We start from the raw sequence: 21038 nt of genomic DNA, 5'->3' as shown, positions 1-21038 counted from the left end.
TGTCGTTTTTTGCATTTTTTCCATTTATTCCTACAACATTACTATATTTTTATCACATACATCTTAAAAAATCCCCTTAACAAACTTTAGAAAGATTTATCAAAATCCGAATAATCGTTTAGGGAGGAGTATATTCACATATAACATTACAGAAGAATTTTATATATAACGACTCAGGAACTAAAGAACTGTATTTATATTCGTTCTAGGGATAGTACGAATATAAATTCATAGTCGTAAAGTTATACTTTTAGTGATTTAAAGTAATTTAATGGGTATTTACAAATTCTATGTAGAGACATGGAGTTCATAAATTCTACTATGTGCTTGGTAAAATATTTAGAAATAATCATTTAAATAATAATCCCATATTATTTCAATGTCCAAGACTTAGGTATTAATCATTCAATAATTAGTATTTATATCATATGTTGACGGTTGAAACTTTGAAATACGCGCCACTTACGTTAAAGATGGAAGCGATTTGATAAATGTCTCATCTTTCCGAAAATATACTCTATGCTTCAAATGTCAAATAATAAATGTCAGATTAGTTGGCATTATAACGATTATTAAACTAATTTATAAAAGTAATAATTATAAAGATTAATTAAACTATATTGTTGTTGTATATTTAGACTAATATTTATTGAGTATACGCGAGTGAGTGAAAATATTTAAAAATGTCAGAAGAAACAATTATGTCTATGAATGATCAGGCAATTAAAATTGAACCACCAGAATTTTCAGTAGTAGACATTAAACCCGTAGTTGTGGAGGAATTAGATGTTCTGGATGATATTGATAAATCTGAATTGTGTTCTGAGAAAGATGAAACTTGTTTAGAAAGATTCAATAATTCTGAAGTTACAATAGAAAAAGAAGTCAAACAGGAGTCAATCGAAACATCCTCTTATGAATGTGACATTTGCAATCAATCATTTGCAGAATCAGATCAATTAAAAGACCATATGGTCGATCACATGCCCAGTCACAGCAAAGAGCTCCATTTCGAATGCGAAATTTGTCATAAGATTTTCAAACGATCAGGTCATTTAAAAACTCACATGATTACACATTCTGAAGAACGTCCCTTCAAATGCCAATTTTGCAACCAGGCATTCAAGCAATTGTTTGTTTTGAAAAAACACATGCTCATTCACGGTGATGAGCGTCCCCATGAATGCAGTATATGCAATAAAACATTCACACAATTAAGTAATATGAAAAGACACATGTTCATTCATAGTGGTGAGCGATCTCATGAATGCAATATATGCAATAAGACATTCAAACATTCAAGTCAGCTAAAAAGTCACATGAAAACGCACAGTGAAGCACGTCCCTATGACTGTAATATATGCAATAAAACATTCTCGCGATTAGATAGTCTGAAAATCCACATGCTCGTTCACAGTGAAGATCGTCCCCATGAATGCAACATATGCAGTAAGACATTTAAACTATCAAGTAGTCTGAAAAGTCATCGTATGCTCGTTCACAATGGATTGCGCCCCTATGAATGCAGTATATGCAATAAGACATTCACACAACCACGTTATTTGAAAACTCACATGCTGATGCACAATGGAGTACGCCCTCATGAATGCACTATATGCAATAAGGTTTTTTCAGAATTATGTAATTTGAAACGTCACATGCTAACACACAATGATGTACGCCCTTATGAATGCACTATATGCAATAAGACATTCACACATCCAAGTACTCTAAAAAGTCACATGCTGATACACAGTGGAGTTCGCCATGAATGTGATATTTGTAATAAGACATTCACAGAACTAGGTGGTTTGAAACGTCACATGTTCATTCACAGTGATGAGCGTCCCCATAAATGCAGCATATGCGATAAGGCATTCATACAACCAAGGGATCTGAAAAATCACATGCTGGTTCACGATGGAGTGCGACCCCATGAATGCAATGTATGCAAGAAGACATTCACAGAATTGGGTAATCTGAAACGTCACATGGTAATTCACAATGAGTCCCACAAATGCTCTATATGCAATAATACATTCGCACGATCAAGAGATCTGAAAAATCACATGCTGATACACAATGGAGCACGATACCATGAATGCAATATATGTAAGAAGATATTCTCAAGATCAAGTATTCTGAAAAAACATATGTTAGTTCACAGTCGGAAGCATGATGGTAATCAATGAACTATTAAGATATATATTTGTTAAATTAAATTTATGTTATGAAATCTTTTTGCATATAATAGAATGTATGAATTGTATAAAATATACAGTAAACATTATATAATATGTATTTATTGATAGTCCAGGCAATTGTTACATATTTTATTATTTTATCATATTTTAATTAGCTTACTACTACTTACTACTTTAATTTTAACTCATATATCACATTTGCAATTAGTTACTTTTATACATTCTAAAAATATTTTTATAGTATCTTATATACAAAATTCTTCTGTAATGATGTATGTAAATATACTCCTCCTAAACGATTATTCGGATTTTGATAAATCTTTCTGAGGTTTGTTAAGGGATTTTTTTAGAATGTATGTGATTATAAAAATATAGTTTTATTGTAGAAAAAAATGCTAAAAACTACATGTTATTGTTTGACATTGAAAATATTTCAGACATTGTTTGGCATTGAAAACAAATGACAACTGTCATCTGCCAAAAATTTCAATTTACTTATGAGTCTAGACAATATCAGAATATGTATAATAAATTCATGATTATGAATAAGAAAAATGAAATGCCTACATTATTATTGCCAAATAGAAGCTGAGATGTGCCAAAAATTAAAATAATATAAGATACAGTATATACGTATGGCAGATTGAATGATACATATGAACAGGATTTGATAAATTAATTCACTTAAAATATGAAATTGAGTAATAATCAGGGCCCACACAAAATTCAGATATGAAATTTTCAATATAGTTATTTTTCAATATAATTCAAAAAATATATAATATCTTTGCATCTCTTTGCATCTTTTACTAATCTTTGCACAATATTTTTAAAATATGTTTTTTTCTTTTTTTCTTTATTTTTTATAGAAAAAGAAGTCGAACAGCAGTCAATCGAGCCCTCGAACGGAAATTACGAAACTCCAAAACCAGTATTTAGTGGCAAAAATCGGTTTTTACTGTATAAATGAAAAACGACAAATCGATAAACATTCTCCCTCTTTTGAAATCATATTTTATTAAACAAAAAAATAATTAGAATATTTGAAATTAATTAATCGAAAGAAAATAGTTGGAGTTTTGCATAATTATTTTTAAAATTAAATTTGACATTAACAAGTATGTGACAGAATGTATCTAATTTTTTTTTAATTTTTAGAAGACTTTTATTTCAAAATGTACTATTTTTATTTATTTAAACTTTTTTCTTATGCTATCATAAAATATATTCATTCTTATGTAGAAATGATGCATAAATATATAAAGATTTATTATTTTCATAGTTATTGAAATCAGACCAACTATTATGTCTTTGTTTTTCTAAGACATAATTAACTATTATGTCTTTGTTTTTTTAATTAAAATTAAAATATTATATTACTCATAAAATTGAACAGTAAATAAATTTTGTCAAAAACTGCTTTAAATCACACTAAATTTGCCGGTAAACCGGTTTTCCTGAGAAACTACTATTAAAAAACCGGTTTTATGATCGGTTTCAAAGCCGTTTTATTCAAAACATTTCTATCGGACCATGTGCAACTGTAGGCATGGAATTGTAGTAAATTTTATCTAATTTCACCCTATCTAATTGCAAAAGAGTGCTTTCATATAAAATTTGTGAGTTATTTGACAAAAACTAAAAAAATGTCCCGAATTTTCTATTTATTGCTAAAGAATGAAAAATCGAATTCAAAGTAGTTTTATTCAAAACTTTTATATTACTTTTATATTTTATAACTATTGGCATGGAATTATAATAGATTTTATCTAGGTTCTTCCTATCCAACTCAAAAAGAGTGCTTTCATATAAAATGTGTGAGTTATTTGACAACAACCAAAAAAATGTCCCGTGGTTGCTCTTTATTACTGAAGAATGAAAAATCAAATTCAAAATCGTTTTGTTCAAAACTTTTATATCGGGCTGTTTATAACTGTTTTCATGGAAATGTAGTAAATTTTATCTAGTTTCTCACTATCTAACTAAAAAAGAATGCTTTCATAAAAAATTGTCCCGAATTTTCTATTTATTGCTAAAGAATGAAATATCAAAATAACAAAGTCGATTTATTCAAAACTTTTATATTGAACTGTATATAAGTGTTTACATAGAAATGTAGTAAATTTTACCTAGTTTCTGTCTAGCTAACTAAAATAGAGTACCTTCATATCAAATTTGTGAGTTATTTGACAAAAACTAAAAAAAATATCCCACCTCCCAATCCGGACATACGGAATTGAGCTATGGGCGTGCGCAAGCAATTCAAATATAAAAAAAATACAAATAGCGCAATCGAAAATTTTAAGATGCACGTGAACGTACCCTGGTATATTACAAATGACACTTTACATAAAGATCTAAAAATAAAAACTATTAATGAAATGATAAAAAAGGAGCAAAAAATACCACGAAAAACTACCAGGTCACCCAAACAAATATTTAAAAGAATTAAGCGAGAAATATCCTACTCAAAAATTGAAAAAAGTGGCCATACAATCTTAAATAAGATGTCAAAAAATAAGAAAAAGAGGATATCTCATATTCAGCATTAGGGAATGCAATACCGATGGAAAATTTCAATACCGGTATTTCGGTAATTTATCATTTTAAAACCGGAGTACCGGTAAATTACCGGTATTTTTATTATCTTGAACAAACGTAAACAAAATTGAAAGTTACTAGTACAAATATAAAAAAAATGTCTATACAACTACAACTATATTCAACTAAACAATAAAAACAATAAAATAAAACAATAAGTTTATTTTTTTAAATAATAATTTAACAAAATTACATCCAATTTAATTAATTCATTATCACTATCGAGTATATTGAGTACTTTTCACCAAAAACAAACTTATGAGTAAAAAAGACCAAAAACTCATAAAAGATCATATTACATTATTATAATAAACTGTATTGTCTGTATCCGATGTGTTAAATTAGCATAATCTCCAATATTTTTAACAAATAATTTTAGGTCACTAATTTAAGATCGGATTCTTTATCGAGATAAATAATAAGTTACTATAATTGTTGTGTATTGTTATTTAAAATAACCTGATGCTTCTATAGTATTTTCAAACTTCGAAACGTTTTCGAAAAATTATATTTCATAATTGTAATAAGAAGCAAAAATACTTAGTAGTTATCATAGTTATTACGTATAAAGTTAGAAAAAAATAAATATTACGCAGGGGTAATCTGTATGATATAAAATATTTTGGCGCAAATATCTCTTTAAAAACCGTTACATTTTTACAAAAGATGAAACAAATATCATTATCTATCAGTCCAATTCTATTTATTGTAACACGATATGAAGCCCTTTGGAAAGCAATAAATATTCAGTTTAATGACGAGTTGAGATATTTGACATTTGTTTATCCTATAGAATCACTTGAAGATATAGCTGTTTATGCGATTATGGAATTTAAAGATAAATTTGTTCCGAGAAATTTAAACTTTAGGGTATTATGTATCAAATAGCGCTTGCGTAAAAATACCGAAAATACCGGTATTTTTGGAATAAATACCGGTAAAAATACCTCCGAAATATCAGGCGGTTTACCGGTAATTCGGTATACCGGTATTGCATTCCCTACTCAGCATATTGTCTTAAAAAATGTATATTATTTTGATTGGCAATAAATATATGTAAATAAAATAAAATAAAAAATTCTATTTATTGCTAAAGAATGAAAAATCAAATTCAAAGTCGTTTTATTCAAAACTTTTATATCGGACTGTATATAAGTGTTTAAATGGAATTGTGGTAAATTTTATCTAGTTTCTGCTAGGCTAATTAAAAAAGAGTGCCTTCATATAACGTGAAGTTATACGTGAGTTATTTGACCAAAACCAAAAAAAAATTACCAAGTTTTCGGTTTTTGTATAAACCTTACTTTTTATGATGAGTCAATGTGTAGTCAATAATCCTAAAATTCTATTTCAGACAATGGATTCAGCTCTAGCCTACATCCAACAACCAGCAAACGCGATAGTCCAACACCAGCAGCAAACATACCAAATTCCGGATACCAGCTACCTTCAAACGCAGCAGCAGAATAGTTTTCAGCCTCAATATCAAACATTCAACTACGTAGAACCTGGTTCCATACAGTTCTACCAGCAGCAGGTTGCAAACAACCAGCAAGTCGCGGACGAGCAAGCTTATCAAGCACAACAACAAGCCAATATCGATTATCACCAATCCGAAGCTTCTCAGAGGATACCTAGTATATTACCTTTGGTGGAACCAGAAGCGCAGAACGATATAACTCAGCGGCAAAACGTGGCTATTGAACCTTTGCAAAACCAGCAAGAGTTGGAACAGCTTATAAATCCTGCTCCTCCGACAAGTCCTTCCAGCGAAACTGAAAACCAGAACATCCAAATGGATCATGCCTTTTCTAGGAACTACTTCACGACTTTGCCAAATCGGCAAGCTGCAGAAACATTGGCGACTCTACAGGCCGCAGGCAATATCAATAGCAACTTGATGAATATTTTGAAGAAGAAACAGCAATATTCGAGATCAAATTCAGAGAAGAGAATTGCAGCGGAAAATAAATCTCAGACTAACACTCAACATAGTCCACAAAGTAGTCCCCAAATTAGTCAACCAAATGCACCTGCTCCAACAGAAAACAATAATAACATGAGGATATACGTTCCGGACTACAATGATAGTTATGAAGATTCTGTGCAAACAAGCATAGAAGTCAACAAGACGAATAGGAGTACTGAAAAAATCAATACGAGCCAGGTAATATAATTGACAACTAGTGTGGTGTATGGCATCGTGCCTTAAGGCAAATTGAATAGTAGTAAATATTCGAGAAATTTCAAATATTTTCAAATATATTATTACAAATACTGTAACTTTTATTATTTTTGCTATATTGTTGTATCTGAGCAAATTAAATGTAAAAAATCAATTTATCTCCAGAACATTAACAATTGGAGATACTTATCAAAATATGCAAAAAATGGCAGTTTTTGAGAGAACTAAGCATCCGATTTGAATGATTCAGAAAACGTTCTGCTTGTTTTAACAAAATAATTGCTTTAGGAAAACAATTTTTTTGTTTCAATTTTTTTATTGAATTTTTTTTTCAAAAAATATTTTTTTTGTATATCGAAAATAATTTTGATTTTAATTGTAATTCTAACTTAAGTTCTAATATACTTTAAACAAATAATTTCCACTTTGCAATTCAGTTTATATAATTCTTATAAATAATGATAACGTATTTATAATAATCTATTTGAAAACATTTAATATTCCTCGAAATTTCGTTACGGTACGGGAAGTTCCAGCAGTTTGCCTTAAGGCACGATGCCATACACACCACTAGTTTTTTCTAAATTTTATTCTTCGAATATTTCATTATGGTACGGGCAGTTCCAGCAATTTGCCTTAAAAAAGTGTATTAATCATCATAGTCGAGTAGATTTGAATCGTTTTAATGGTTTTAATATTGATCAAGGACCAAAGAACCAAAAGAAATCAATATATCAATAGGAATCGAGTGTTTTCTGAATCATTCAAATCGGTTGATGCATGCGCCCAAAATCGTGGGCAAAAATTGTATCCACACATACACACATACATTTTTTAACTTCCCGAAAATGAACATTTCCATAAATCTTTACGTTTCAAAGGTTTTTGAACATTTTGGCATACCTCAGAAAAAATTGATGTGTGTGAGTGTGTGTGTCGTATGTATGTATGTTTGGATACATTTTTCGTCCACGATTTCGGGCGCATAAATCAACCGATTAGAATGATTCAAAAAACATTCGATTCCTATTGATGAGAAGACTGATTAGTTTTTGTCGAAGGCAGATTTAGCCGTGTCGGAGATATTGGGCAAAAAGTGCCAAAAACAGTAATTCAGTTTTTGAGAGAACGGTGTACTCGATTTGAATGATTGAAAAAACATGTTACTTGTAATGGCGAAAGTGAATAATTGATGAAATTTTTGGTAAGGCAGGTCTAGCAGTTTCGGAGATACAGAGGAAAAAGTAAAAAAGAAAAGATATTTGGTGGTCAAAAATGAACATTAGACATATGCACAATGAATTATCAGATATTTAATATTTTTTTTAGAAATGAGTATTAATTTTGTTACAATTGGGTTCCGTACCAAGATTTTTAATTTTTAATTTTTAAAGTTCACTTTAATTAATAATTTCAAAATTTCCCGAAAAAAAAATTCAAAATTTTCAAAAATCTACAAAGTTTTATACTTCAAATATGAATTTTAAATTTACAATTCAGTTTGAAAATGTATATATTTCAGATGGATTTATTCGGCACCTCTTGCTAATGTAAACTTTCTCAAGTGTTTTGAGCGATAAGATCGTCACTGTATATTTTATGAACGATAAAATATATAGAGATTATAATTATCTATTTGAAAATGTATAAAACAATTGTTGTAAATCATTGATCAATTTCTATTGATTACTGATTTTTTTCCTAGTATATATAATTTAGGTACGGGAAGTTCGAGCAATTTGCCTTAAGGCACGAAGCCATACACCACTAGTTCTATTTTCGATTTTTGGACGATTACAATAACTTACCCTACGGGAAGTTAAAATTTAATTTACCATGGTGATAAAACATTTTCCTATTTCAGGAAAGGTCGAGTAATTTATCCAGGGAAAGGCAACTCCCCAGACGAAGCAGCCAGAACACAAGCAGTACAACACCAAAAAATAATGAAAGTACAATACATTATGCTAAAAGTGATCGAAAGTCATAGAACGTATTAAAATAAATTTTAAATATTGAATAAGTTAGAATAATTTTATACGTACACTATTATAAAGATATATGTATTATAATTTAAGTACTATTTATTTATTAATAAAATTATTAATTATTACCATTCGTTTCAATTGAATTAGACATACTTTAAAAATAAAGCACTTTAAATTTAAACACTTTAGCAAATAATACCCATCAGATTAATCTCTTATGCCAAAAATTCATCAAAAAAAGATATGAAAATTGTTTTGCAGGCAGAAATATGAAATAAAGTGAAATATCTGGTTGTCAAAAATTAAATCTTTTCGGACAATTTTTAAAGCAAGTATAAGTTTATTGCAATACACTTTGTTGTAAAACCAACTAACTAAAGCATTCATAAAGATAACAGCTTGTTTATCTATGGATAACAGCCTTTAAAAAGATAAAATAAAATAGTTTTTAATAAAAGCCACAGCAAAACGTGGCCAGGTATTCTAGTATATATATATATATATATATATATATATATATATATATATATATCTATGGGATAAAAATAACTCAAAAAATCCCAAACAATTCAAAACCATGTTAACCGAGCATATAAATAATTATAATATAGTTTTTTTTAACCCAAAAATTTTACATTTTGAAGAGAACGTAATTAAAAGAAGATTTGCTGAGGGGTTGTTTTTGCAATTGCATAACGACAGGGTCATAAACAAACGATTCGACAACTCGGCCCTGAACGAAACAAACACGTGGTTCCTAAATACCGTGTCAAAATTTCTTAAAAAATGACAAGATCCCATCGCTTTTTAAATTTCTCGTAAAATTTGAACACATGTTAAAGAACTATTTCAAAAAAGTAACATTTCTATCTTAGACTCTGAATAGTAAATACATAGTTTCGACAACTTGTTGAGTTATTCATGTTTATTCGTGTTCATTTGTATTTTACCATTTGTGATGTTAAAAAATATATATTTTACCACTGTGCACATACTAATACAATGGAGTAATAAAGTTTTCATCTGTTATATTAGGATACAAAATTGTGAGTGTTTTATTTTTATTATTATTGTTTTTCTATGAAATTTCTTACATAATATTTATTTAGATTTTATTTTTATAGTTAAATTGATTGCCACCTATTGAAGGCTAAGATGCAAGTCGAATCGTATGGATTTTAAATAAATTTCTAAAAACTCTCATACTATTTTTATTGATGTAACGCCCGACTTTTAAACTCAAATTAAATATATTATATCAACATCAAATATTAATAGGACTATTCAAATATATATATATATATATATATATATATATATATATATATATATATATATATATATATATATATATATATTTGGATGCTCCTTAATATGGCCATTTTCGAATTTCTTTGCTTCCAAGAAAAAATCTCTAGAAGTTTTAGCTCCTAAATTAACATTCAGATAGTCCGCAATAATCACGAAATAGTTGCTTTCATTATCCAAAGATAAATGCATATTATGTAATGCTTCTTGTACATTTCATACTATTTACAAATTCTATCACAAGAAAGAATATTTTATAACGATTTTCCAAAGTATAATAATAATTATGCAATTATAGTATAATAATAATTATACAATTACACACACACATATATATTCCAGTCATTATAGTAAGTTCACCTCGGAATTCGAAATACCTTTAGGGTGCTATTTTAGGGTATTTACAGTCTTACAGCTGTGTATCTCGAATTCCGATATTCTTACCTAATTTAAGCTTAAATAACTGGACTAATAATATTATAAGATCTATGATAAAACCGTAACTGAATTTGAAATACGCGCCATCTACTAAATATCAAAGCGATTCGATAAATGTCTCATCTTTATCTATGGTCTCATCCTTCTGAAAATGTACTCTATGCTTCAATGTCAAATAGTAAAAGTCAAATTAGTTGAAATCATTTCCAATATTTATAAATATTAATTAAATCATATTATTATTGAATATATTTAGACTAATATTTATTGAGTACACGCGAGTAAGTGAAAATATTTTAAAATGTCAGAAGAAACAATTATGTCTATGAATGACCAGACAATTAAAATTGAACCACCAGAATATTCTGTAGAAGATATTAAACGCGAAATTGAGGATGATGTTGATGTTCTTGATGATATTGTTAAATCCGAATCGAGTTCTGAGGATGATAAAACTTGTTTAGAAAGATTCATGAATTCTGAAGTAAAAATAGAAGAAGAAGTCAAGCAGGAAACAATCAAGACATCCACTTATGTATGTAACATTTGTAATAGATCATTTGCAAAAAGATATCGTTTAAATGAGCATATGCCTACTCATAGCGAAGAGCGTCCTTTAAAATGCGAAATCTGTCATAAGACTTTCAAACATTCAAAAGGGTTGAAAGCACACATGATTATACATTCTGAAGGACGACACTTAAAATGCAAGATATGCAATAAGACATTCAAACATTCAAAAGGGTTGAAAGCACACATGATTATACATTCTGAAGAACGACACGTAAAATGCAAGATATGCAATAAGACATTCACATATTCAGGTAATTTAACTACTCATATGCTTGTACACAATGGTGAGCGACCTCATGAATGCCACATATGCTATAAGAAATTCTCACAATCAGGTAATCTGAAAAATCATATGCTCATTCACAACGAAGTGCGACCCCATAAATGCAACATATGCAGTAAGACATTCAAACAATCAGGTAATCTGGCTAAACACATGCTAATTCACAAGGGAGTACGGCCCCACGAATGCAGTAAATGCAATAAAACATTCACACAATCACATAGTCTGAAAAGTCACATGCTGACACACAATGAAGTGCGCCCACGCCCCCATGAATGCGCTATATGCAATAAGACATTCACGGATTCATATGGTCTGAGAAGGCACCACAAAACGATGCACAATGAAGTAAATTTCCATAAATGCAGGCTATGCAATAAAAAATTCACAGAATTAAGTATTCTGGAAAGTCACATGCTGAAGCACAAGCCACGTCCCTATAAATGCAAACAATGCCATAAGGCTTTCTCAGTTTTAACTAGGTTGAAATATCACATGGTCGTTCACAATGGTAAGCAGCCCCATAAGTGCACTATATGCAATAAAAAATTCACACTATTATGTAATCTGAAAAAACACATACAGAAACACAGTGGGGTACGACCCTATGAATGCAATATTTGTAAAAAGACATTCACAGAATCAAGTAGTCTGAAACGTCACATGGTGGTCATTCACAGCGATGAGCGCCTGCATGAAGACAATCAGGTAGTCTGAAGGATCAACATAATAGAAACTATCCTTGTAAATGTGAAATTGCAAATTATTGCATAGAAAAGATTTACTCAATTCAACAAATTGTACATTGTCAGAAGCATGATGAAAATCAATGAAATATTAATATATTTGTTAAATTGAATTTATGTTATAAAATATTCTTGCATGTAATAGTATAAAATACACTGTAAACATTACATAATGCATTTATTTATTGATAATCAAGACAATTATTGCATATTATTATATTATTTTATAATTTTATTTCTGTTTTTTGAAGTAAAACTTCGGTAGGCGCGACTAGGGTGTAAATCTTTACAAATGCAATGGAAATACCCTACTCCCGAACTGTACGTCATTCGCTCTGAATGAAATCATTTCTATACGGGTCGACTGTGATTAGTCGTCGTGTATGTGAATAGACATCTGTCGTTTTATGCGTACCGGCATCAACGTTGTATGCGTATTCATATCAACAAGGAGATCGGCATAATTTCTATGTTATTTGTAGTTTCTATGAATCTTTGAAGTTATTGAAATGGAAAATATTTTTTAGGCAAAACAGTTATATTATACAGCTGTTCAAAGAATGAGATTATTTCGCCAGCGAAAAAGTACAAAAAATACAAGCAGTAAATGAATGCATGTTAATTTTAATTGAGTGAAGTTGCGAAAACAATATTTGTTTAGGCGTTATTTAACATATATGTAATCTATTATATAACATATATATAATATCGTATGAACGAATATTATAGAATTTATAAATCAGCAATTACTTTATTTCTCTAATGAAGGTTCATTTCTAATTACTAATTAAAACGACAAACCCATCATGTCATATTTGAAGTATGACTTCAATTACATTATTGTTTTCAAATATTACAAACATTTTCATAAATAAAATTATTTAATAATTTTAAACATTTTCATAAATAATATTATTTTTATAAATAAAATTAAAAATATGCATATTGGTTGAAATTAATAAAAGTGCATCACGAGTGTTACAAAATTACTAATAAGCATTATTCAAAATTGTTATATGATGTATTTATTTTTCACTTAAATCCCATCTCGTTCAATAGCAAAAAAGTTTTTCTTCCATTGCCTATGAACCTTACGCGCACTCTTTTTTTTATCTATGGTTGTATCTTTTCAGAAGTCGAAAGGCTCGCGGATTTAAATAATAACAAAAACATTTGTTAACATTTGAGATGTAGAGAACTTTAATAAATTTGAAATTATGCGCCATCTGCTAAATATCGAAGCGATTTGATAAATGTCCCATCTTTTTGAATATACTCTATGCTTCAAATGTCAAGTAATAAATGTAAATTTAGTGAAAGTTATTTAACGTATTAAAAAGTTTAATGTATAAACTAGTATATTGTTAATTATTATTATTGTTTAACTGTTGTCATAAATATTTACTGGGTAAACGAGAGGGAGTAAAAATATTTAAAAATGTCAGAAGAAACAGTTATGTCTATGAATGATCAGGAAATTAAAATTGAACCACCAGAATTTTCAGAAGAAGACCTTAAACGCGAAATTAAGGATTATGTTGATGCCAATCAGGCTATTTTTAATTCTGAATCGTGTTCTAAAAAAGATGAAACATGCTTAGAAAGATTCATGAATTCCGAAGTGACTATAGAAGAGGAAGTCAAACATGAGTCAATCGAGACATCCACTTATGAATGTGGCATTTGTAATCAATCATTTACACAATCAGATCATTTGAAAGAGCATATGGTCGATCATATGCCCAGTCACAGCAAAGAACACCCTTTCAAATGCGAAATCTGTCCCAAGTCTTTCAAACTATTAAAAGGAAAGGAAAAGCACATGGTCACTCATTCCAAAGAGTTCTCTTTTAAATGTGATGTATGCAGTAAAACATTCGGACAATCACTTGCATTGAAAAATCATTTGCTCATTCACAGTGGGTTACGCCCCTATGAATGCAGTTTATGCGATAAGACATTCACACAATTAAGTACTTTGAAAAGACACATGGTCGTCCACAGTGGATTACGCCCCCATGAATGCACCATCTGCAATAAGACATTCACCCAATCAAGTACTCTGAAAAATCACATGCTAATTCACACTGGCGTAGCACGACATCACGAATGCAACATTTGCAATAAAACATTCACAGAATTGAGTAATTTGAAACGTCATATTCTGAATCATGACGGAGTACGCCGTCATGAATGCAGTATATGCAATAAGACATTTACAGAATCCAGTAGTCTAAAAAATCACATGCTGATACACGATGGAGTGCGACCCCATGAATGCAATATTTGTAGTAAGACATTCACAGAATTGGGTAATCTGAAACGTCACATGGTTATTCACAGTGCTGAGCGCCCTCATGAATGCAGTGTATGCAATAAGAGATTCAAACTATTAGGTAATATGACAAAACACATGCTGATTCATGACGGAGTACGGCCCCATCAGTGCAGTATATGCAATAAAACATTCACACAAGCAAGTAGTCTAAATAGACACATGACAGTTCATAGTCGACAATGTGATGAAAATCAATGAAGTATAAAAATATTTGTTAAATTGATTTTATGCTATAAAATATTGTTGCATGTAATAGAATGTATAAATTGTATAAAATATACAGTAAGTGTTACATTACATTGACAATCAAAGTAATTGTTACTTATATTAGATTAATTTTCAAATTTCACTTCAAGCCCATGTAGAAATTAATCTCCGTTCCACATATTGCCAATGTTGGATTTTTGTGGCCGTGATTACCTATATTGCCCGAATATGGGCAAACGTCGGTTCTGTAATGATGTCAACTTATATATCAGGCCAACGTTAGTCGATATTGTCCAATATTGTCCTCAAACTAAAATATAAACTAGTGGGGTGGGTGGCATCGTGCCTTAAGGCAAATTGCTGGAACTTCCCGTACTGTAACGAAATGTTCGAGGATTACTGAATGTTTTCAAATAGATTATTATAAATATTGTAACATTGTCTAATATTAATAAATATTATATAAACTTAATTGCAGAGTTGAAATTATTTGTAAAGTATATTAGAACTATAGTCAGAATTAAAAATAAAATCTGAAATATTTTCGATATACAAAAAACTAAAAAAAAAAAAAAAATGGGAATATTTTTTTTTCCAAAATTGATTATTTTGTTAAGACAAGCAGAAAGTTCTTTGAATCATTTAAATCGGACGCTTAGTTCTCTCAAAAACTGCCATTTTTTACATATTTAGCTCCGTATCTTCAAAATGGCTGGGCCTGCCTTTGCCAAAAACTAATAAACACTTCTCCCACTCATTACTAATTGAATGTTTTTTAGATCATTCAAATCGGATACACCGTTCTCTCAAAAATACGATTTCTATTTTCAGCACTCTTTGCTCCGTATCTCCGAAACGGCTGGGCCTGCCTTTGCTAAAAACTAATCAGCTCTTTTCCTTATCAATAGGAATCGGATGTTTTTTGAACTATTCAAATCGGTTGATCCGTGCGCCCTAAAACGTGACTGGAAATTTGTATCCACACATACATACACACACACACACACATCCATTTTTTCTGAGGTATGCCAAAACGTTCAGAAACCTTCAAAACGTCGAAAAATGTAAAAATTTTCAATTCCGATTTTCGGCCCATTACAATAACTTACCCTACGAGAAGTTAATATTGGTGTAACATTTTTTTTATCATTGGCTGATAAATATTGTCCTCAAATATAAAGTTAAATATTGATGCACATGCAATCGTAATCATTTATATCTATAATATAAAAATGAATCGCAAAATGTGTTGGTAAGCGCATAACTCAACAACGCTTGGACCAATTTGGCAAATTAATCTTATTAAAATGTTCGTTGAAGTCCAAGGATGGTTCTTACGGCGAGAAAAAATCGAATAATTGCCAGATAAACCCTAAAAACAGCCCTTTTCTTTTTCACACACAAACGTTTTCTAATTAAAACGTAGAATCAATTTGAGCTTTAATTTTTTTATAAAGCGTAAATAAATAAGGTGAATTAGAAAATTTATAAAGGTAAACTGGTGGACAGGTAAATTGGAGGATATGTAAAATGACAGACAAGACAACTGGTAGATAGACAAATAACAAAACGGATAAACATGTTAACAGGTAAATTGAGAAGCTGGTAAAATGGTAGGTTGATCAACAAGTTGAAAGGTAAATTCGTAGACAAATTGTTTAACAGATAGTAGTTACGTTAAACTAAATGTAGCAAATACACATCTTTGTTCAGCTTTTTAATTTAAACTAAATCACGACTAAGCGTGAACGGGTACAGCTAGTAAATAAATAAACATAAAGCAAGGTAATAAAAATTCAAAATCATAATGAACTTGAAATACGCGCCACTTACGTTAAATGTGGAAGCTATCAGATAAATGTCTCATCTTTCCGAAAATATGCTTTATGCTTCAAATGTCAAATAATAAATGTCAGATTAGTTCAAATCATTTGCAATATTTACAAAGACTAATTAAACTATATTGAGTATATTCTCACTAATATTTATTGAGTAAAAATATTTAAAAATGTCAGAAGAAACAGTTATGTCTATGAATGATCAGGCAATTAAAATTGAACCACTAGAATTTTCAGAGGAAGACATTAAATCCGAAGTTGTGGAGGAATTAGATGTTCTTGATGTTAAATCTGAATTGTGTTCTGAGAAAGATGAATCGTATTTAGAAAGATTCATTAATTCCGAGGTGACAATAAAAGAAGAAGTCAAAGAGGAGTCAATCGAGACATCCATATATAAATGTGGAATTTGTAATCAATCATTTGCAGAATCAGATCATTTAAAAGAGCATATGGTCGATCACCTGCCTAGTCACAGCAAAAAACGCCTTTTTAAATGCGAAATCTGCCACAAGACTTTCAAACTATCAAAAGGATTGAAATCACATATGATTACACATTCTGAAGTCTGCTCTTTCAAATGTGACGTATGCAGTAAAACATTCAGACAATCAATTGCTTTAAAAACTCATTTACTAACTCACAATAACGTTCGCTCCCATGAATGCAGTATATGCAATAAGACATTCACACAATTCAGTAGTCTAAAAAATCACATGCTAATTCACAGTGGAGTACGGCCCCATGAATGCAACACTTGTAATAAAAAATTCACAGAATTAGGTAGTCTGAAAAAGCACATGGTCATTCACAGTGGTGAGCGCCCCTATGATTGCAATATATGCAACAAGACTTTCACAGAACTAAGTAATCTGAAACGTCACATGGTCATTCACAGTGGTGAGCGTCCTTATAAATGCAGCATGTGCAAGAAGACATTCAGACAATCAAGTTGTCTGAAAAGTCACATGATGATACACAACGGGGTACGACCTCATGAATGCAACATTTGTAATAAGACATTCACAGAATTAAGTAATCTAAAACATCACATGGTGGTGCATAGTGAAGCGAGCCCCCATGAATGCAGTATATGCAATAAGTCATTCAAGCTGTTAGGTAATATGAAACGACACATGGTCATTCACAGTGATGAGCGCCCCTATGAATGCAGTACATGCACAAAGACATTCACACAATCAAGTGATCTGAAAATTCACATGATGATTCATAATGGAGTACGACCCTATGAATGCAATATTTGTAATAAGACATTCACACAATCAAGTACTCAGAAAAGACACATGGCATTTCATAGTCGGAAACGTGATGGAAATTAATGAAATATGAAAATATTTGTTTAACTGATTTTATGTCATAAAATATTTAAGAATATAATAGACTGCATAAATAGTATAAAATATACAGCAAATGTTACATGCTATGCATTTATTGATAATCGAGGCAGTTGGTACTTATTATATTTTTATTCTCATTTTTTTTTTTTAATTTACACCCAGCATATTGCCTTAAAAAATTGTATTATTTTGATCGGCAATAAACCTATATGAAAAAAAAAAGATTTTTTAATTGATGATTTTACATCAAATTGAATTGTAAACATTTGCAATAAAAATATACAATAATAATAGATATATACCAATACAAAATTATTTTGATTGATTTGCGAATTATTCTATACGTCTTTAACTTATCTTATTATTTTATTGCCTAGGTGATAATTATAATAAATATATATAACCAAGGTAATAAGCATTCAAAATTATAATGAATTTGAAATACGCGCTCAAATCAACTCATAGAAATGTAAACAAAATCTAAACTTTTTATTAAAATCTCCATAAAATATTTTATATTTTGATGTGCAAGTGTCTAATGATCATTTTTGACCGCCAAATTGCATTTTTTTTACTAAATCTTCGAAACTGCCAGACCTGCCTTCCCAAAAATTTAATCAGTTGTTCATCTTGTCAATACAAGTAAAATGTTTTTTGAATTATTCACATCGGACGCTCCGTTCTCTTAAAAACTGAGTTACCGCTTTTGGCACTTTTTGCCCCGTATCTCCATAACGACTGGACCTGCCTTTGAGCCTTTGCCAAAAAGTAATCAACATGTCTTCGAATCAATATGAATCGAATGTTTTTTGAATGTATCAAATCGGTTTTTCCAAAATTGTCGACGAAAATTTGTATCTGTACATACATCAATTTTTTCTAAGGTTTGCCAAAATGTTCAGAAACCTTTGAAACGTAAATATATATAAAAATTTTTGTTTTCGAGTTTTTTGCGATTATTATAACTTACCCTACAGTTAATAATTATAATTAATGACATAATTAAAACTAAGATTCAACTTAGTAAAAATGTATTTATATATATTTACAAAACAATCTTCAATAACATTTTTTTTAAATCAACAATTAAAACCGAAACAAGTTTTCTCTCTCTAATTTTCAAATTTATTTTTAATCTATTACTATAATTTTACTTCTACTATAATTCAGAGATCACATAACTTCCTACTTTTAATCCACAGCTCTTTAGAGAGCTCTTCGTCCAAATAAACTTTAGATTTATAAAATTTACAATTCTTAAAATAATATCCATTTCTGATAGTGGGTGCTCTAGAATCAAAAATGTCTTTTTGGGTTTTGAGATTTTCTGATGCACATTTTATAACGGATTGTGCTCCCTGAAAAAATCATGAAATCAGATAGGAATAAATAATTAATATATAAATTATATATTATATATAAATTTATATCAAAGTCATGATGGTTGCAGAGTAAGAGTAATAATAGATGTAGTCAATTAAGGAATATTTTGTTGCAAGAGTTTTTATTATCAATTTGAAATAATTTACTTATTTTAAATAAAATTACACATTGCTATAAAAAATTTTGTTACAGAAGTTTTGCAATATGAATAATTTGCTATTTACTAAAAATTGAAAAAATATTTTATGTCAAAAGTTTTTCAATGCTTGTTATTAATAAAATAAACCTTCATTTAGGCAATAAAAAAATATAAACGATGTATTTTATAAATATTAGCATTAGAAAGTTTGTCTCATTCTGCAACCATAAATTTAATTACAATATTCACCTGTTCAGCACTTCGTAAAAAGAAAAATGCAACTGGCATAAAAAGCACGTACTGGTACCATTTAAAAGAATGATTTCTAAACAGATTTGTATATGTGAACCCAGGACATATCGCGTAAGATTCATAACCCATCTTCTCCAACTCCATTGCAAAATACAAATTAGCCAACTTGGAATTACAATATAAAGGATTCACATGTCCATTGTTTTTAACTTTACTTCCAAGCAATGATGTTTCCTCATCGATTATAACAGCCTTTTCAATATTAGCTAAATCAATAACACCCTTTTCGTGCAATTGAGAAGTTACATTGATAATTTTAGCATTGTTTTGAGATAAAACATCGAGTAATAAGTTTGTCAACAAAAAATGTCCAAGGTAATTGACACCGAAATGAATTTCAAAGTTCTGTTTAGTTTTCAGTAACTCATTTGTTGCAAGACCTGCGTTATTGATCAAACAATGTATGTCGTTATGATCTTGTCTGATCAATTGGGCAAATGCTTTAATGGAGTTAAAATCCGATAAATCTAACTCCAGAGCAGTCTGTAACAAACATACATAACAATAACAAAATATATATTATCAAATGTATTTGACATTTATCTTACTAGTCTTCCCAAAGGCAAATACTGTCTGATTTGCTCAATAGCCATCCTGGCTCTAAACACATCCCGACAGGCAAGAATAACATTAGCTTCTCTGATCGCAAGAGCTTTGGCAGTTTCATATCCAATACCACAATTAGCACCGGTTATCAAAAACGTTTTACCACGCAAAGAACCTTTACTTCTACATCTACCCCATGTGTACTCTCTAATTTTTCTTATAAGAACCAGAATGACAACTGTGGACAGACCGTACCACAGTCCCGAAGACACCATGGTAATAGAATTACAAGTCTGAGCACTCTATTTATAGAACAGGGATTTATAAATAGATTTTGAGGAAACAAAGGAATGCAGTGTTTATAAATACTTTGTGCAAAGTGGTAATAAGTGACACATGGTAATGGATATTTTTTTTAAATAAACCAAAACCAAAGATAATAATAATAATAAATAATAAATATTTCTAAGTGTAGAAGTTGAATAGATATATATGAAATCACAAGTAAATTTTGAAAACAAGAGTATATCAATTAAGTATTTGAGTTACACAATTTTTTTATATGCAGTTTGTATGCAATTTGAAATGTCA

General features: G+C 29.8%; 5 protein-coding genes across 5 annotated transcripts; 4 read left to right on the top strand and 1 right to left on the bottom strand.

Annotated features, from left to right (window-relative positions):
• Positions 1-672: 672 nt before the first annotated feature.
• LOC113389475 (zinc finger protein 271-like) lies at positions 673-8980 on the top strand. The gene is made up of 3 exons (XM_026626505.1): positions 673-1994; positions 6160-6972; positions 8855-8980. The coding sequence occupies exons 1-3, from the start codon at positions 684-686 to the stop codon at positions 8978-8980; spliced, it is 2250 nt and encodes a 749-aa protein (XP_026482290.1). The 5' UTR covers positions 673-683.
• A 2045-nt stretch (positions 8981-11025) lies between these two features.
• Positions 11026-12297, top strand: LOC113389474 (zinc finger protein 85-like). The gene has a single exon (XM_026626503.1). The coding sequence runs from the start codon at positions 11026-11028 to the stop codon at positions 12295-12297; it is 1272 nt and encodes a 423-aa protein (XP_026482288.1).
• A 1445-nt stretch (positions 12298-13742) lies between these two features.
• Positions 13743-14862, top strand: LOC113389473 (zinc finger protein 525-like). Its single transcript, XM_026626502.1, has one exon. It carries the CDS (start codon positions 13765-13767, stop codon positions 14860-14862), a length of 1098 nt encoding a protein of 365 aa, XP_026482287.1. The 5' UTR covers positions 13743-13764.
• A 2017-nt stretch (positions 14863-16879) lies between these two features.
• On the top strand, positions 16880-18049 carry LOC113389472 (zinc finger protein 239-like). The gene has a single exon (XM_026626501.1). The coding sequence runs from the start codon at positions 16880-16882 to the stop codon at positions 18047-18049; it is 1170 nt and encodes a 389-aa protein (XP_026482286.1).
• A 1132-nt stretch (positions 18050-19181) lies between these two features.
• On the bottom strand, positions 19182-20831 carry LOC113389068 (retinol dehydrogenase 11-like). Its single transcript, XM_026626123.1, has 3 exons — positions 20450-20831; positions 19839-20384; positions 19182-19425 (listed from the first exon to the last, which is right to left on the bottom strand). The coding sequence occupies exons 1-3, from the start codon at positions 20720-20722 to the stop codon at positions 19234-19236; spliced, it is 1011 nt and encodes a 336-aa protein (XP_026481908.1). The 5' UTR covers positions 20723-20831; the 3' UTR covers positions 19182-19233.
• Positions 20832-21038: the final 207 nt, after the last annotated feature.

This window comes from Ctenocephalides felis, unplaced genomic scaffold (assembly GCF_003426905.1).
Source record: "Ctenocephalides felis isolate EL2017-DRISC unplaced genomic scaffold, ASM342690v1 CF-g0.4_SCAFFOLD_03573, whole genome shotgun sequence".
Classification (NCBI taxonomy): Eukaryota; Metazoa; Arthropoda; class Insecta; order Siphonaptera; family Pulicidae; genus Ctenocephalides; species Ctenocephalides felis.
The sequence above is the reverse complement of the archived record's forward strand: the minus strand, read 5'-3'. Positions and strand labels throughout refer to the sequence as shown.